Source organism: Schistocerca americana, chromosome 1 (genome assembly GCF_021461395.2).
Source record: "Schistocerca americana isolate TAMUIC-IGC-003095 chromosome 1, iqSchAmer2.1, whole genome shotgun sequence".
Classification (NCBI taxonomy): Eukaryota; Metazoa; Arthropoda; class Insecta; order Orthoptera; family Acrididae; genus Schistocerca; species Schistocerca americana.
In genome coordinates this window covers 193,061,082-193,080,572 of record NC_060119.1, presented here as the reverse complement: position 1 = coordinate 193,080,572, position 19,491 = coordinate 193,061,082, and the positions used below count along the sequence as shown (strand labels likewise).

General features: G+C 45.2%; 1 protein-coding gene across 1 annotated transcript in view; it reads left to right on the top strand.

The window, feature by feature from the left end:
- Positions 1 to 13,988: 13,988 nt before the first annotated feature.
- LOC124616675 (lysosomal alpha-mannosidase-like) overlaps positions 13,989 to 19,491 on the top strand; it is a 136,565-nt gene continuing 131,062 nt past the window's right edge. Inside the window, exon 1 of the mRNA XM_047145044.1 lies at positions 13,989 to 14,101. Within this exon, the coding sequence (XP_047001000.1) occupies positions 14,012 to 14,101 (90 nt within the window). The 5' untranslated portion in view covers positions 13,989 to 14,011. The remainder of the gene's footprint in view (positions 14,102 to 19,491) is intronic.

Genomic DNA, 19,491 nt, shown 5'->3' with positions numbered 1-19,491 from the left:
TGTAGCTCGTCATCTTCGTGGTGTAGCAATTTTAATGGCCAGTAGTGTGTGTCAGTTAACATCGACGCCATTTCAATAACTCTCTCTTGGAGACCAACTAAAACCGAACTGTGATACTGTACTTCCAATTTTTACACGATACTCTAATGAACTTTGAGACGGAAATGAACATAGGGGGGAGGAGGAGATGGACAGGGCGATGGTTGGGGGGGAGGGGAGGGGGAGTTGGCAGTCATTCACAGAGAGATTGGGGGCAGGCGATATCATAGGCAACATGCGTGTGTGTCATCATGCATTCAGAATCAATGAACGCATGTGCCGACACTAGAGTTCGACATCGACCAGTGTGTTCTAGAAACTCTACAGCCATTCTCCTCACATACTTTCGGCAAGCCACTGTTCGGTGCGTGGGGGAAAATACAACAGCATTTATTCAAGATGCATTCTGATGCTGGGATACATTCATGCATTCTGCAAAGTGACTTAAACCAGTTACACTGCCTCCATGAAATTCCCGGGTCAATTCTAGTTTCCTATTTCATTCGACGGCTTTGACCAATGGCGTAAGGTATGATGTTATTCTTTTATGTCGCAGATCGTAGTTATGAATGTTGAATGCTTTCTCTGGAGTTCTTCGTTACGCGTGTATATTAAAAATCTGATGTATGTTGTTTTCTTTCCATATCGTAATTTCTTTTCGGTATCTTCTGTTGATGTGTTCGTGATTAATAAGATTCTGATTTCTTACAAAGTTGCTTTTCGTTATGGATGAATCAGTTGTGTTTATCGTCAAACGTTATAAAATGGCTACTCCACAGCAGAAATCAGGTTTGCAAAGTGTAATTCCGTGATTACAGTGCAAATAAGTTTCAAGTTGAGGTACCAAACTGATCCTCCGAATGCATGGAACATTCGCAGATGGTATCGACAATTTCTAGATACAGGATGTGTATGTGAACGAAAGAGTCCTGGCCGTCCTCGAGCTGAAAATGTCGCAAGAATTCAAACTGCTTTCCAACGTATCCTATAAAGTCAGCTCGTCGTGTCAGTCTGGAGTCACAATTTCCTACAGCAATAATTTGGCGTGACTTAAATGTCGGTTGGTTATGAAGCCGTACAAGTTACAACTGTTACAGACTGTATTTCTCGATGACAAACGCAAACGTAGGCTGTTTTCAGACGGGCTGCAGAATGCTATTGACAATGATGACGCCTTTGCACTGCGCATCGTGCTCTGTGATGGACCGATTTTTCTCCTTAGTGGGAAAGTAAACGAACACGAAGTTCGAGTTTGGGGGCTACAGAACCCACATGCGTACAATGATTCACCCAAAGTAAATGTGTTTTGTACGATATCCCACTCATCTGTTTATGACCCGTTCTTCTTTGATGCAAACACGGTTAAAGGTAAGCATTATCCTGCCATGTTACAAAAATGGTAGTTTCCGGGGTTGAACAAAGACAAGTTCATTTTTCAACAAGACGCGGCATCCCCTCACCGGAGTTGCCAAGTGCGTGAATATCTGAGTGAAACTCTATCAAGCCATTGGACTTGTCATCAAACAGCTGGCGACTTAGCGTTGCCACATGAGAGAATAGCTGAAAATCTTACCCACTTCTCAGCTGGTTTCCACAATCACCAGATCTGATGCCCTGTGACTTCTTCCTTAGGGCGTTTCATTAAAGACAACGTTTATGCACAAACAGTACCATTGGGCCTAGAAGAGTTGAAGAATCAGATCTGTACTGCTGTAACGTTAGCGACGAAGGATATGCTTACCCGAGTATGGGAGGAATTCCAGTATCGATATTATACGGTTAAATATATATATGCGTTCGAAACATGTAAATTCTTTTTGAAAACCCGGTATATCTCCAAATATTGAATTAAAATATACTCAGATTTCAACGAAATTTTGGAAAACCTAAAATAGTGCTACCTCACACTGTGTTCCTGTGTACTTGGGATGTTTCACAAAACATCGACTAGATGTCCCTTGATGTTCCCGTATTATGGGGAATATGATTCCACCAGTGCAACAACTATGTACTGAGGGATTACTATGTTACCAACAGATCGGTCTGTGATACTTATTCAGCTATGGTGCAGAACAGAATAAGACTTCTCGACTGGCCTTCTCCTACACCAGACATTAGCTCTACTGAAAACGTTTGGGCGGAGGCAAAACAGATCATGCAATAGAACTGGCTCAACCTCGCGACGATCTCGGAAATTCGCTGTAGTTTCCTGGGGATAGAAGAAAATGTAAGTTCTTTTGTTCAACTCAAGGACGTAGCCAAAAGGGTAGGGGGGGGGGGGGGGGCAGACCCACCCTCCTATCACCATACACACGACCTAGCTGCCGCGTAGTGAAACTAAAAGATACAAGGGGCGATCAAAAGGTTTCCGTTTGAGGGCGCTGGTACAGCGCATGTGCAATGCAGTGCGACTCCATTGTGGCTATATAAGAACCGAGACGTGGACAAGGGAGGCCCCTTCTCTTTCCTAACTGTGCTTGCCCATCTCTATAAGATCATTCTTTCTAGCGGCTTCTACCCCGACCTGTGGAAGACTTCCCACGTCCTATTATTCCTCAAACCCAACAAACCCCCTTCTGTCGCCTCTTCCTATCGTCCCACCTGCCTCACTTCCGTCTTCAGTAAGGTCTTCAATCCATCCTCTCCCATTGTATCCATCAGTACCTTAATCAACACCACCTCCTCCCCCAGTGTGTGGCTTCCGACCCTCCTTCTCCAATGAAGACCAACTCCTTAACCTCATTCACCCACACCGATCGCTCCACCATTTTTGTTTCCCTCGACCTCCAAAATACCTATAACCATGTATGGTATCCCAGTCTCCTTTTTGAACTCCAAACCTACGTCCTGCCTATCAATTTTATTCATCTGGCCACTTCCTTCCTCTCACGTCGTCCTTCCTATGTTATCCTTCACAGCACCAACTCTCGTATCTTTTATCCCACTGCTGGCGTCCCCCTGGGCGCCGTCCTTTCCTCTCTCCTTTATCTCCTGTTCATGGCTGATATGCCCAAGCCACCCCCGTTTCCATCTTCTCCAATATGCTGATGACACCACCCTCCTGGCTCTCTATCCTACCCTTCAACGGTCCCAACACACCTTCCAAACCCACCTTGACCAGTTCATCACTTGGTGTAACCAGTGGCTCCTTCATCTCAACCCCTCCAAAACCCAGGCAATCATTATAGGCTGCACCACCTGCTCCTTCCATGATTTCTACCTCACCCTTTATGGTCATCCCATTCAGCTCACCCCCACCCTGAGATACTTTAGCCTCACCCTCGACCGTCGCCTCACCTGGACTCCTCAGCTCTTGACCATCCAGGAGAAATCCCATTTCGCCTCCGCCTCCTGAAACTTCTGTCTGGCCAGACATGGGGATTGCATCCTTCCACCATCCTCCACACCTACAAATCCCTCATTTGTCCTATCCTCTGTTATGCCAGCGTTGCCTGGATCTCTGCACCCACCCGCTTTTACAAGGCCCTCCAAATCCTTGAACGCCATGTGCTCTGCCTTGCCTTCCGTATCTGCCTTCCTTCCCCCACAAGGCTCCTGTATGACCTCTGCGCCTTGAGGCGTTGAGCTAGCAATTGGGAGGCGAGATGGTTCGAATCCATCCGCCAGCAACCTTGAAAATGATTTTCTGTGGTTCCCCATTTTCAGTTTAGACAAATGCCGCAAATGGCCCCTTACTACAGCCCACAACCACTTCCTTCCGATTTCTATTTCTCCTGGCAGATTCCAATTCCCTTACAAATCTAGCCTCTCTCCTTACATGAAAAGAGCTGTATGGAAGGCGAGCTGAACGTCTCTACGGAGACTCCAGGCACTAAAAGCCATAGTTACATCGGACGGCTGTAAGCGATCGTCATTTTTTACTATGTATCTGTGCACAAAGATGGCCAGTTTGTGGAACGGCGATATATCATATGTTTAAGTTTTACTACAAGAACGATGTTCTATTGTGGAATGTCTCATTCGTAATATCTTTAGAACTGGAAGTCCAAACTTCATAACGCTAGGGGATCTGTAAATAATTGGCATATAAAAGTCAACCTATGTTGTACATCGTAGATGGTTTTTTTGCCATCAAATGTAGCATAAACGTATTATCATGGATAAAAACAAACTCATTAAGGAGGTCGCATACATTATAGGTCTAGTTGAACTCAATACGCGAATCAGTGTTAAAATCCCAAAACTGTAACTCATAGTGCCTGTGTATTCTGTTTTGTTTTATGAATAAATTTGGTTGCCATAGTTTCAAGCTGACTATTGATATGATCATTTTAATAAGTTTTGATCACGTAAAAAAATGGAAGAATTTTAGTGAAGTGAAAGATTCTTTAATAAAATTTGAGATCGAATTTAGGAAATTGGGATGCTAAGATGTGCAGAAGAAATTATGAGTTGATTTCAGATGAGTCATACATTTAAATAAAAGATTCTAAGAGGATAAAGATAGCCATTGTCAAGAGATTTGAACCCATTTAACTTTATAAGTTATTCAGCCCAACAGTAGTATAGTTCTGCTCTAACTTAGAGAATCTTATATTAGAAGACTGAGTTGTATTTTGTTAGCAAAGAAGCAATATGTTATATTTGAATTATAATTCGTTTGCCAGTAGAGTGAAGTTATCATATCGCCAAATAAACAAACATTTAATTGTGCATTTGGATATTTCTTATATATTCTACATATTTAATACTGTTTGGAGTAAAGTTTCTTGCTCAATTTTATGGACCAAACACAATTTGTATGAAGTTCTCACGAAAGCAAATTATGTACATAAAATAACAAATAAATATATGCGTTTTCAGCATAAAGTGAATAACATAAGTCTTTTTAAGGACTTCTTTAAGAAACTGGACCCCCCCTCCCTTTTGACAAAATCGTGGCTATGTTCTTGCTCACCTCATAGACTCCCTTCCTCGCAGGATTCAGACGGTCACTGAAGTGGAAGGCCTTTTGACAGGATACTGCATGGTAAAGTAAGCACATGTTTTGTCCTTTTGAAGGATGAAAGAATCTTGTTCTCTTCATTTCGTGTTTTCTAGGTATTGAACAAATTAATTCAGTAAAACAAAACATAAGTACCGAAAGTTGGATTCAATCTTAATCCCGCAATCGTGCAGTTGCTGATCTGTCCACCGAACGAGGCACCAAAGTTTGTTTTTGTTATATCCTAGCCAGTAATGCCACCCGAGCCCGCTGCCAAAAGGTTGGCAGCATCAAAGTGCGGACGCCGTCCGCATAAGCAGCGCCAGCGAGACAGGAAATCGCCGCAAGTGTGCGCGCGCCACCGCTGGCTTCTGGTTTCTTAAGCGCTGGAGTCGCGAGCGCTAGGACAGTTCTGTATTCGCCGCTCAGTTGAATACTCGCCACCGAATTGTGTACTTGCTAGTCAGTTGTGTGTTCATCGCAGCAGAGTTGTTGTTTGTCGTCAGCCGACGCTGACCTAGCCGCTCCGACTCGAACTAGACAGATTTCTGTAGACACGGAGTTCACTACTGTGTGTCTGTATCTTCGTTAATAAAGATAAGTACCGACTTTTATTTAATCAGAGTGTCTGGGTTTTCATCTTTCTGTTCACTGTTCCAGCGGACCGGTCGGCCCGCTATTAAAAGTGTGGCGGTGACTTCGTAAGCCGTTTCTACAGCGAATTGTTTGTCCCTACGAACGCCGCCACAAAACTGGCGACGAGGGCTTCCGAACTCGTGTGCAGGGCTGGTTCAACTTGTTTTTGGTTATAATAATTATAGCGATAAAATTTTGGGGGCTGGTTTAATTTGTGTTCACTATGTCTGCCGAATTACAACAGTTGATCTTGTTATAGAGTCAGCAAATACAAAGTCTGGTGGAGGCAATCGCCAAACAAGCGGCTAATCCTCCAACACAAAAGGAACAAGCACAGGCAGCACCACCTTTCCGTGCTTTTGATGCATCAATAGAAGAATGGCGAGAATATTTCGCGCAGTTGCAGGCGCACATGACAGTCTATAAAATCACGGGTACTGAGCGGCAGCTTTATTTAATTTCCACTGCAGGCGTGGAAGTCTATCGACTACTTTGTAAGTTGTTCCCGGAATCCAAGCCAGAAGCTTTAGACTATGACGTTGTTGTTAACAAGCTTGCTGAGTATTTCGAGTCGCGAGTTCATGTGGCAGCAGCCAGATTCAAGTTCTTCAGATTGAAGAAACTGCCACATCAATCTAATAAGCAGTGGTTAACAGATTTACGGGGCCTCACCCGTCAGTGCCGATTCAATTGTGTGTGTGGAGCTTCCTACAGTGATGTCATGTTACGAGACGCTATTACTCAAAACATTGCAGATTCTCGTATTCGTGCTGCTATCTTAAAGTTGCCTGACCCGTCATTAGAGACTGTGATGAACATCATTGAAGCCCAAGATACCTTTGACTATGCTGAGTGTGAGTTAGATCAGCCATGTATTTCTCAAATTGCCTGTGCTAAGCAAGTTATGTCTCGCCCGCGGCCCCACCGGCAGAGTCAGACTGTAAACACTAGCCGGCCGCGTCATTTTAAACACATTCGTCAGCCGCGTGTGCAAAATGATAGAGTTAAGTCTTGCCCTAAGTGTGTTCTTGCTCATCCTCGTGAACGTTGCCCGTTAAGAAACGCGGTTTGTCACTTTTGTCAAAGGAAAGGACACATCCAGACTGTTTGTTTGCGTAAACGCAAGAGCAATTCTAGTGCTGCCCAGCCCATGGATATTCATGTTCTTCAAAGCCAGCCCGCCCAGATGGTCGCGTTTAAAGACTCTTCCACGGTTCGTGTGGGTAATAAACTTGTTCGCAATAAGCCACCCACCCAGCCCTCTGCTATGCGACCCAGGCGTAATTCAAACGCTGTAAAAAGTAATGTACAGACTGCAAGTGAAGCGGGAGTTGTTGTTCCACTCGCCCAACCCACGAGTTGTCGTAAGCAGCGAACACGCGCTAAACGCGCTGATTTTGTGTCTTCCGCCTCCACTGCACCGATCCAGAGACAGTGTAATAAACTATTTGTGAAGCTACGCATCCAGGATAAGACCTTCAATTTTCAATTAGACACTGGTGCGTCTGTGACTCTCATAAATACTGCTACGTATGCGGCTATCGGCCGCCCTAAACTTTCAGCGGCAAAACATTCTTTGGCTACTTATAGTGGAGAACAAATTCCTGTGTTAGGTGTATGTAGCGTGCCAGCCACATTCCGTGGCAATACAAAAACAGTTTCATTCACAATGCTCCGCGCTACAGACAGTGTAAACATTTTCGGATTAGACTGTTTTGACTTGTTTGGCCTGTCTATCCAAGACAATGTGTTGCAAATTAATTCTGTTGTTGTTCCTCAAGACCGCATCACCGATTTGTGTAAACAATACAGTGACATATTTAAAGACGAACTAGGTTGTACTGCGAACTTTGCCGCTCATATTACGTTAAAAGATAATGCTCAGCTCGATTTTTTCGTGCTCGTCCAGTGCCTCACGCCCTCCGGGCACCTGTAGCAGATGAACTTCGTCGTTGGCAAAATAACGGTGTTATTCAACCCGTTTCAGCGAGCCAGTGGGCTTCTCCCTTAGTTATTATAAAGAAACCGTCTGGCAAGTTACGTTTGTGTGCTGATTTTAAGTCGACAGTTAATCCTCAGACTGTCATTGATTCTTTTCCTTTGCCTAGACCGGACGAGCTGATGGATAAGTTAGAGGAAGCTCGTTTCTTTTCCAAAATTGATCTCCGTGAAGCATATTTGCAATTGCCCCTCGACGAGCAATCACAACAGTATTTTGTCATAAACACGTCGTTGGGGTTGTTCCGTTTTCTGCGTTTGCCTTTTGGTTGTGCGTCAGCTCCAGCTGTTTTTCAGCGTTTTTTGTCACAACTTCTGGCTAATGTGCCATCGTGTTGCAACTATTTAGACGATATTGTTGTGTCCGGTCGGACGCCTGCTGAACATTTCCGTAATTTGGAGTGTTTGTTTACAGTGTTGTCTGAGGCAGGCCTACGTTGCAACATCGATAAATGTTCATTTTTCCTTACGGAGTTGGAGTATCTGGGACATGTTATTAATGCTCAAGGCATTCATTCCTCCCAGTCACATTTAGCAGCTATTCGTGATTTGCCCGCCCCTCGCAATCTGCAGGAATTGCAAGCAGTTCTTGGCAAATTGACATATTATATTAGGTTTATACCTAATGCATCACAGATTGCTGCACCGTTGCATCGTCTCCGCCGTAAGAATGTTCCGTTTGTGTGGTCAGCTGATTGCCAATCAGCCTTTCAGCAGCTTAAAGAGGCTTTATTGAATGATCGTTGTCTGGTCCATTACGACCCTAACAAGCCTCTGGTGTTAGCTTGTGATGCCTCTTCTTTCGGCCTCGGTGCTGTGTTGTCTCACCGAGTCGGTAACACCGAACGTCCTATTGCGTTCGCATCTAAATTGCTAAACAAAGCTCAGTGTAATTATAGCCAATTGGACAAGGAAGCGTTGGCTATTGTGATCGGTGTCACAAAATTCCATCACTACCTCTATGGTAGACCATTCTATTTAGTAACAGATCACAAGCCCCTGACGTCACTGTTTCATCCGTCTAAACCAGTTCCTCAGCGGACAGCTGAGAGACTACAACGTTGGGCTCTTTTGTTATCACAATACCAGTATGAGATATTGTATCGCCCTACAGCTCAGCATGCAAACGCTGACGCGCTTTCTAGATTGCCGATTGCTGCGGATGATGTCTTCGATTCCTCTGACGACTCTTGCCATCAGATTGACGCCGATGAGCATCAGTCCCTCCGGGATTTTCCGATTGATTATCGTCAGGTGGCACGTGAGACAGCTACGGATCCTCATCTGAGTTTACTATTACGTTTTGTTCAACGTGGTTGGCCGTCCAAGGCAAAGGACATATCGGATCCTGTGGTTCGTCGCTATTATGCGCAACGTCATCTGTTGTCTGTTTTGCACGGAGTTTTGCTGTTACGCACCGAGAATGACCAGCTTCGTGTAGTGGTTCCCCAAGTGCTCCAATCCAAGGTCCTCGACTTGTTGCATCAAGGTCATTGGGGAGTGGACCGCACCAAGCAGCTTGCCCGCCGTCATTGTACATGGATCGGCATTGATAAGCAGATTACTCAGATGTCTACAGATTGTTCGGCGTGTGCCGAACACCAAGCTGCTCCGCCTCAACGCTATTTTGAGTGGGCAAGCCCTGCCGGTCCCTGGCAGCGAGTACATATTGATTTCGCTGGTCCATATTGGAATTCTCGTTGGCTCATCGTGATAGATGCATTTAGTAATTTTCCGTTTGTTGTGCCCATGCAGTCTACAACGTCTGCACAAACTATACAGGCGTTGACTTCAATTTTTTGTATTGAGGGTCTTCCAGAAGTTTTAGTGTCTGACAATGGTCCACAATTTACCTCTGCTGAATTTGAAAGTTTTTGTTCTGCCAATGGCATTCGCCATGTTCTTACTCCGCCGTTCCACCCTCAATCGAATGGTGCAGCGGCACGTTTTGTACGCACATTCAAGGATCATATGGACCGCCTTCGTGCTACGCACTCTCGTCAGCAGGCCCTCATCACGTTCCTGTCGTCGTACCGGACCACGCCACGCGACGGCCCTTCGCCTGCGGAGCTTCTCCACGGCCGTCGTCATCGCACCCTACTACGGTTGTTGCACCCCCCGGATCGACCCGCCGCTTCTGAGCATCGCACGCGTTTTCAGCGCAACGACGCCTTTTTTTTCAGAGTTTATCACGGTCGCCGTCGTTGGGAACGTGGTACCGTGATAAGTGTCCAGGGTCGCGGTTTTTATACTGTTCACGGTGCTACTGGGGTGCACAGGAGGCATCAGAACCAGTTGCGCCGCGCTGGCAGCCCGGATTCTGCCGCTCGTTCTTTGTCCACAGATTTGGTCCGCGGCGGGTTCCAGCCGCGCCTTCCAACTTCGCTGCCGCCCCCAGGGCAGCTGCAGCAGCCGTCGCCGCTACCACGCCGACAGCCCGTCCCGTTGATGCCTCCCGCGCAGCTTCATCCGGGAGCGTCCCAGGTGGTCGCTCCGGCGCCTGCGGTCCCTCTTCAGTCGCCACCGCCTTCGGAGCTGATGGACGTCGACCCCTCAGCCGGGCCGCCTTCCCAAGCGGTGGCTGTGCAGCCTGTCCTGCAGCCGCTTTCCTTGGGCACCCCCAAGGAGTCTGACACCGCAGCGCCTTGTCCGGCGCCCACTCAGCAACCGTCGACGCAGCGTCAGCAGACGCTGCCTCTCTTCGTGGGTCCCGACGCCCCGTCGCGTCCAGTACCAGAAGCTGCGCCCGTGGTCACAGGCGTGCACCCTGACCTCGGTTTTCAGTCGGTGTTTCCTGAGGCCCCGCGCAGCCAATGCTGGGGTGCGGACCGGGGACTGCCACCGACAACAGTCTCCGCCCCGGTCTCGTCCGCTACGCCTGCGGCCAGACCCCTCCCCCGCCGTCGACGCTCGCCACGTCATTATTCAACGACGGTGCGGTGATTTGGGGGGGGGGGAGGAGTGTTATATCCTAGCCAGTAATGCCACCCGAGCCCGCTGCCAAAAGGTTGGCAGCATCAAAGTCCGGACGCCGTCCGCATAAGCAGCGCCAGCGAGACAGGAAATCGCCGCAAGTCTGCGCGCGCCACCGCTGGCTTCTGGTTTCTTAAGCGCTGGAGTCGCGAGCGCTAGGACAGTTCTGTATTCGCCGCTCAGTTGAATACTCGCCACCGAATTGTGTACTTGCTAGTCAGTTGTGTGTTCATCGCAGCAGAGTTGTTGTTTGTCGTCAGCCGACGCTGACCTAGCCGCTCCGACTCGAACTAGACAGATTTCTGTGGACACGGAGTTCACTACTGTGTGTCTGTATCTTCGTTAATAAAGATAAGTACCGACTTTTATTTAATCAGAGTGTCTGGGTTTTCATCTTTCTGTTCACTGTTCCAGCGGACCGGTCGGCCCGCTATTAAAAGTCTGGCGGTGACTTCGTAAGCCGTTTCTACAGCGAATTGCTTGTCGCTACGAACGCCGCCACAAAAGTTTTTAAGTCACTGTACTAAGTACTGATTTTTCCGACCTTTATGGTACCTCCCGAATTCAAGCGCCTTTTTCACACAAGAATCCCTAGTAATGACACACAGCAGATTTTCTTGTGGTTTTTAGGGGGTGCAGGCTTCGTGCTGAGTGCAAATGGGGCGTTCTTGTTGTTGTTGTGGTCTTCAGTCCTGAGACTGGTTTGATGCAGCCCTCCATGCTACTCTATCCTGTGCAAGCTTCTTCATCTCTCAGTAAGTACAGCAAACCTACATCCTTCTGAATCTGCTTAGTGTATTCATCTCTTGGTCTCCCTCTACGGTTTTTACCCTCCACGCTGCCCTCCAATACTAAATTGGTGATCCCTTGATGCCTCAGAACATGTCCTACGAGCCGATCCCTTCTTCTAGTCAAGTTGTGCCACAAATTCTCCCCAATCCTATTCAATACGTCCTCATTAGTTATGTGATCCACCCATCTAACCTTCAGCATTCTTCTGTAGCACCACATTTCAAAAACTTCTATTCTCTTCTTGTCCAAATTATTTATCGTCCTTGTTTCACTTCCATACATGGCTACACTCCATACAAGTACTTTCAGAAACGACTTACTGACACTTAAATCTACACTTGATGTTAACAAATTTCTCTCCTACAGAAACGTTTTCCTTGCCATTGCCAGTCTACATTTTATATCCTCTCTACTTCGACCATCATCAGTTATTTTGCTCCCCAAATAGCAAAACTCCTTTACTACTTTAAGTGTCTCATTTCCTAATCTAATTCCCTCAGCATCACCCGACTTAATTCGACTACATTCCATTATCCTCGTTTTGCTGACAGAATTACAATGCCATCGTTTTTATTTCTTCTCCATGGATTTTAATACCTACGCCGAATTTTTCTTTCGTTTCCTTCACTGCTTGCTCAATATACAGATTGAATAACATCGGGGAGAGACTACAACCCTGTCTCACTCCCTTCCCAACCACTGCTTCCCTTTCGTGTCCCTCGACTCTTATAACTGCCATCTGATTTCTGCACAAATTGTAAATAGCCTTTTGCTCCCTGTATTTTACCCCTGACACCTTAAGAATTTTAAAGAGAGTATTCCAGTCAGCATTGTCAAAAGCTTTCTCTAAGTCTACAAATGCTAGAAACGTAGGTTTTCCTTTCCTTAATCTAGATTCTAAGATAAGTCGTAGGGTCAGTATTGCCTCACGTGTTCCAATATTTCTACGGAATCCAAACTGATCTTCCCCGAGGTCCGCTTCTACTAGTTTTTCCATTCGTCTGTAAAGAATTCGCGTTGATATTTTGCATCTGTGACTTATTTAACTGATAGTTCGGTAATTTTCACATCTGTCAACACCTTGCTTTCTTTGGGATTGGAATTATTATATTCTTCTTGAAGTCTGAGGGTATTTCGCCTGTCTCATATATCTTGCTCAGCAGATGGTAGAGTTTTGTCGGGTCTGGCTCTCCCAAGGCCGTCAGTAGTTCTAATGGAATATTGTCTACTCCCGGGGCCTTGTTTCGACTCAGGTCTTTCAGTGCTCTGTCAAACTCTTCACGCTGTATCATATCTCCCATTTCATCTTCATCTACATCCTCTTCCATTTCCATAATATTGTCCTCAAGTACATCGCCCTTGTATAGACCCTCTATATACTCCTTCCACCTTTCTGCTTTCCCTTCTTTGCTTAGAACTGGATTTCCATCTGAGCTCTTGATATTCATACAAGTGGTTCTCTTTTCTCCAAAGGTCTCTTTAATTTTCCAGTAGGCAGTATCTATCTTACCCCTAGTGAGGTAAGCCTCTACATCCTTACATTTGTCCTCTAGCCATCCCTGCTTAGCCATTTTGCACTTCCTGTCGATCTCATTTTTGAGACATTTGTATTCCTTTTTGCCTGCTTCATTTACTGCGTTTTTATATTTTCTGTTTTCATCAATTAAGTTCAATATTTCTTTTGTTACCCCAGGATTTCTGACAGCCCTCGTCTTTTTACCTACTTTACCCTCTGCTGCCTTCACTACTTCATCCCTCAAAGTTACCCATTCTTCTTCTACTGTATTTCTTTCCCCCATTCCTGCCAATTGTTCCCTTATGCTCTCCTTGAAACTCTGTACAACCTCTGGTTCTTTCAGTTTATCCAGGTCCCATCTCCTTAAACTCCCACCTTTTTGCAGTTTCTTCAGTTTTAATCTACAGTTCATAACCAATAGATTGTGGTCAGAGTCCACATCTGCCCCTGGAAATGTCTTACAATTTAAAATCTGGTTCCTAAATCTCTGTCTTACCAGTATATAATCTATCTGAAACCTGTCAGTATCTCCAAGCTTCTTTCATGTATACAACCTTCTTTTATGATTCTTGAACCAAGTGTTGGCATATAAACTTGTACTACGTAGTAATTCCCTCAATTACAGTCACAGTTACAAATGTCTTTCACTTTTATGATCCCAATTGTGCACTCGGTAATGTGAGTGGCTCCTTCGTAATAAAGGTGGAAATTAAAATTTCAGCCACTTCCTGTTTTGTGCTATCAAGCGTCATGTTGCGATGTAGTGGAGAGATAAGTGAGGGACATTGCTAGATACGTTTTTTACATCAGTAGATTTATCTGACATTTCAATGAATGTACCAAACAAGGATGTGGTGATGAAGTGAGAGATAAGCGACGGACGTTTCTAGGTTAATTTCATACATGACTAGGTTTACCGAATATGTTAATTAATGTATCAAATCAGGATGATGAAAATGTTCCTCAGAGTGGCACTGATAAGATAAATGTACACTGTCATTTGGCCTCCAATTCATGGAGATAAGCTGCCAATATAAGTACAGTAGTTTCTTTCGGAACTATGTTACTTGAGTGACAATAGTTGTTGAGACGCATGTTCACGTCATAAAAACATGTATTTGATTTTTATTTTGGCATTACCTGCTTTTACAGTGTCTCTTCCTGTTCGAAGCACCGTAGACGATTCTACTTGTGGATATAGCGTAAGTAAGACGAGCATTAATCAAATTTATAAAGCAATTTACATTGTCAGAATTATGGATCCATTTCAGAATTATGAATTATGCCATTAGAAACCTTCATCAAATTACAGAAATACGTATTTTAGACAAACACTGAACGATGTGGCACAGTTGTAAGACACTAGACCCACACTCTTCCCAGTAGGGACCCTGGGTTGAATCTTGGGAGTGTGTGTACGTGTGTCATGTGATTTGCCGACACCTTCACTTTCAACATGCCTAGGATTCTAATAATAATAACAATAAAGTGCATAACTGTTTAATACGATGATACAACTTGCAAAAAATACCGTTCAAAGACATAGTTTCAAGGGATTCTTTAAAAACTTTGACGAACTCGTATGTTAAGAAATTAGTTAAAAACTGTAAACAAACCGCCACAATTTTGCAACGTTGAAATAATGCTCCGACATAGCTCTACGAGTGTCCGGTGTACGGTGTGCCCTGTGAATGTGGCAGCATATATGTTGGGCAAACAATTCGCACGGTTGCGGAGCGTTGTACTGAGCACAACCGTCATATAAAACAAAGGGAGCTTGACAAGTCGGCCATAGCGGAGCATTGCCTAGAAAACGGACATAAAATACAAAAGTGTTGGCTCATGCGTCTACATATTGGGACTCCGTTTAAAGGAAGCGGCCGAGATTCGTTTAAACAACAACAATTTCATCAGAGACCAGGAATACACACTCAGCAGGGCACGGGGACGGGCGCTGGACATCGAAAGAAAGCAGAGACAGAAGCGCGACGCGGGAGCGGCAGTTTCAAACGTGGCACCTGCCCCTGGTGCCACCCGACGTCACCGGTGCTGCCACGGGCAATAGCTCCGCTAGCTGCCTGGGTCGACTTACGCACGCGCGCCACACTGGATCGATCTGATTGGCTGCTGATGATGTCATCATGCCTATATTAGCGAGAAACCGTTGCAGCCCAGGCAGTCAGTGAACTCCTGACAACAATGGCGGAGATGGCCATCGGAAGCTCGAGGATTTTATTCGAATTGACGCGGCTGGAAAACCGAGTCTGTTTTATTCATGAGACGTATTCTGTGTTAAAAATGGCTAATATTTTTCAGTGTCCTTGCCATTTTCGAGACTCTTCATTCTCATGGTAGCTATTTCTCGGACAGTTAATAGAGAGTTTAGGAAACTAGGGTATGTAAAATACAAACACTTTTTTAGGAGGCTTCACATGACAACTCTCCCCCGTCGCTCTCACGCCTCGTTCATCCGGCTATCCGAATCTCGGGTTTTTGTAATTTCCGTAAAAATAGTCACGTAAGGCAACTGTCAGGATGGTTCCTTTGAAAAGGACATGTCCAATCTCCTTCCTTACCCCATCCCTATCGGAGTATATACAATGACGGAAAAAATCGCAACACCTAAAAATAATTAATATACAGCAATGAAATTTCAGGAATACACTTATCTAGATAACATATTTAAGTGATTAATATTTAATTGATTAACACTGTAAGATCGAATATTAACGTAAGCTCGAGATAAGCCATTGCGAAAGTGAAAAGCTAGTACATTAGTAAAAGGGGTAACCATTAGAATGTTGAGTGCAAGCACGCTAATGTGTATGCATTATGTTGTACAGGTGCTAGGTGCCATTTGTGGGATGGAATTACATGCCTGTTGCACTTGGTCGGTCAATACAGGGACGTTTAATGCTGTTTGTGGATGACGCTGGAGCTGTTGTCCAATGATGCCCCATACATGCTCGACTGGAGAGACATCTGTTGACTGAGCAAGCCAAGGCAACATATTGACTCTCTGTAGATCATGCTGGATTACAACAGCTGTCTGTTGGCGAGTGTTATCCTGTTGGGAAACCCCCTGGAATGCTTTCCATGAATAACAGCCCAACATGTCGAATCACCAGACTGATGTATAGATTTGCAGTCTGGGTGCGTGAGGTAACCACGGGAGTGCTCCTGCTTCTATATGAAATCACACGCCAGACCGTAAACTCCACGCGTCGGTCCAGTGTGTCTAGCATGTGCACAGGTTGGTTGCAGGCCCTCAGCTGGACTCCTTATAACGAACACACATCCATCTCTGGCACCGAGGCAGAACCAGCTTCCATAAGAAGAAACAACAGACATTCATCCTGCCCTCCTATGAGCTCTCGATTGACACCACCGGTTGCAAATGGCGGTGGTTTGGGGTCAGTGGAATCCACACAACAGGACATGTGGTTCGGAGCTGTCCTTGAAGTATCCGGTTTGTAACAGTTCGTTGTCTCACTGTGGTGTCAACTGCTGCTCAAATTGCTGCTGGAGATCCCATACAAAGCGACAGATTCATAAGGTGAACCCGATGGATTTCCCTCTCGGTAATCCAGCGTGGCCGTCCGGACTTCTTGCGACTATACATTCTGCTGACCACCGCTGCCAGAAATCATGTACAGTGGCTACATTCCTACCAAGCCTTTCTGCATTATCGCAGAAGAAGCATCCAGCTTCTCGTAGCCCATTTAAGGCCCCCACGCACGCTACTGCATACTTGACAATCACGCTTGCGCAAGTGTGCTTGTGCAAGCTTGCTTCTGTGTAGGGTCAAGCATCAGGATTGCATAGGCAGCTTGACGCTTGACCGAATTTCGATTATGCATGCTTGTGCAAGCCTCCAAGCGTGTCGATGTTTGCTCGTGTGTGCCTAGAGAAGGGAGGCTTGAACAAGTATACATCTGTCATTCGGACACAGACTGTGGAGAGCGCGCGTTTATTTAGAGTTTGTGTCGTTTCCTTCTTCGTTCTGATGTCGGACCGGGAAGTGTTGGAGGAATTTATTACGTGCTACTAAAGACATCCATGTTTATGGAATAATAAAAGCAAAGAATATCATGATAAAATGAAAAGAGACGCGACATATGAGGTGCTTCTCACAAAGTACAAAGAAATAGAGCCATCAGCAACTAAAGATACTGTTATTAAGAAAATTAATACATTACGAACGAATTACAGACGAGAAGAAAGGAAACGTGATAACACTTACAAGTCAGGGGCTGCAGCAGACGAAGTTTACAGACTGTTCTGTGGTACTTCGATCTTTTCAGCTTTTTAAGTGAACAAGAGACACGAAGATGCTCTTCGAGTGATTTACAAGGAATAGAGGTAGTGGTATTTAGTTACAGTAGCACTGTTACAATTAAGATATATGCCTATGCTTTTATTTGTTTATACTATACTGCAATACACATTGTTATCTTTTACATTTTTGTTTACTGCTGATGCACAAAATTATGTTGCCAAGGAACTTGTCCTTCATTCACAAAGTAGTTCATAAATTCCTCCCTCACATGTTTAGCATCAAGTGGAATGTTTCCTGCAGTAGACCTTTGCAATGGTAGCATATTAGAATCCTCTCTTGTTAAGGCATAAGGCGTAACGAGGTACAAAAGATTCAAATACGTTTCCTCATTCATCCTGAGGTAATTATGCCAGTCACGAGGATATATCTTCAATTCACTCAGTAAATTTGCATGAGAATACGATTTTCGTTTTTAAGCCACTCTTTACTCCACATATCGCGTTTCCTCTTTTGTTTTTTCGCGAAAACAGGCAAAAAGGCTGCAACAGCAAGCGCATCGTCGTCTGTGTTCGACATTTTCCAATGTAAACAAACTGATGCTTGTACATGCGTGCTTCAGTCGTGTGGATGCGCGAGGAATTTGTGCACACTTGAGCAAGCACGCTTGCGCAAGCGTGACTGCCAAGCACGCAGTAGCGTGTGTGTGGGCCTTTACATGCACTCGTTAAAACTCAGTGAGGAGTTGATAACGGCGTCTTCGCCGCCTTAACGGCATTGTTGATTAACAACAATTCACGACGTCCAATCACAATTGTAACCAACGCTCACGCCCGTTACATCGCGTGTTTAAAGCAAACCTGATTTGGATCGTCACAACGGTGCTGCTAGCACCATTCTTATGCGACTCACTCGAAATGTGAATAGACATCATCTTTCAGATGCAAAAAACGCCTACCACCTTTAATTTACATCGCACAACTATTCGGTGTTGCGATTTTTTTCCGTCGCGGTAATACACTATTACCACGGATACAAATTCTAAACATAAACGAAACAAAATAACAGTGCAGCGCAACTCGTGTCTTCTCGGTGAACGTCAACAAACTTCATCAGATTCCTAGATAGTGGGTCACCAAACTTTCACAGTTTTTCTGCTACTTCGCTAATGCTGTTCCGCCAAGCGGCTGCCACTTAAAAGCACACAGTAAAACGTTACTGTACTCCCATATCCCTTCACGCCACCGGACATACCCAAGCTTCCCCTTCCCCACCACCCGTGCGACCATCACCACAACCGCGGTCTGTTGCACGAGGTGGTGTCCCGGAAGGGGCTGCTTATTCTTAACGCCCACCCTATCTTCACCCCCGCGACTGGGTGCACGTCTATCAAGTCGCGGAGAAATGGGTAAAAAAAGAGTGGCGTTCCGGCAGGAGGAAGCCTGCCCCAGAGGACCAAGCAGCAGTAGACTACTTCGAAAACCTCAGGAAGTAGCGTGATGCCAATTCCAACGAGAGGCCATCAAACCACCCCAGAGGTCAACGGAGGAACAGCAGCCATGCTGCTTCCCCTCCCTCATCCACTGACTCGATGTCAGTCCGTGAATTAATCCAGTGCAGTGCAGTACTGTACTGTGTGCACTTATCAGCCGGAATATTGTGACCACCGATCTTATTATTCATATAACCCTGTCTAGACGATAGCAGCGTTACCTGGTGAGGAATGAGTCAGACACACGCACGGTGTGTGCAGTACCAGTGAGCGTGCTGTCTGCGTGTAGAAAGGGGAAGGCGCACGACATATTTGAGTTTGATCAAGCGTAGATTGTGATGACCTGGAGGCTCGGCACGAGCATTTCGAAAACTGCACAACTTGTCGAGTGTTCGAGGAGTGTTGTGGTGAGTATCTTCAACAAGTGGCGAAACCAAGGTCATGGGGTTGCATGGCCACCCCCTCATTACTGATGTCTGACTTGGCAGTGTGAATCAGAGTTTTCAACATTGGTGTTCCTGAAGAAATAAATAGGCCTATATAAACCGCCTGGAAGTTGAACCAGTCCTAAGGATAAAAATAACATCTTTTGAACCGTATTTGGAGTTCATAGTTAAAAATAAACAGCTGCATTGTTCTCACTAATAGAGGACAGCTAATAATATAATTGTGAACTGTAATTATCATTTTATTGTTAAAAGTTGAAGCTTGCAATACATCGTTTGCTGTGTAGACTTCAGAAAGTGTTTTAATTTGCTTCGTTATCAACCACACGATAATTTGAGCTTTTTGCCTCCTATAAGTGCTATTGGGGTCTTGGCGGT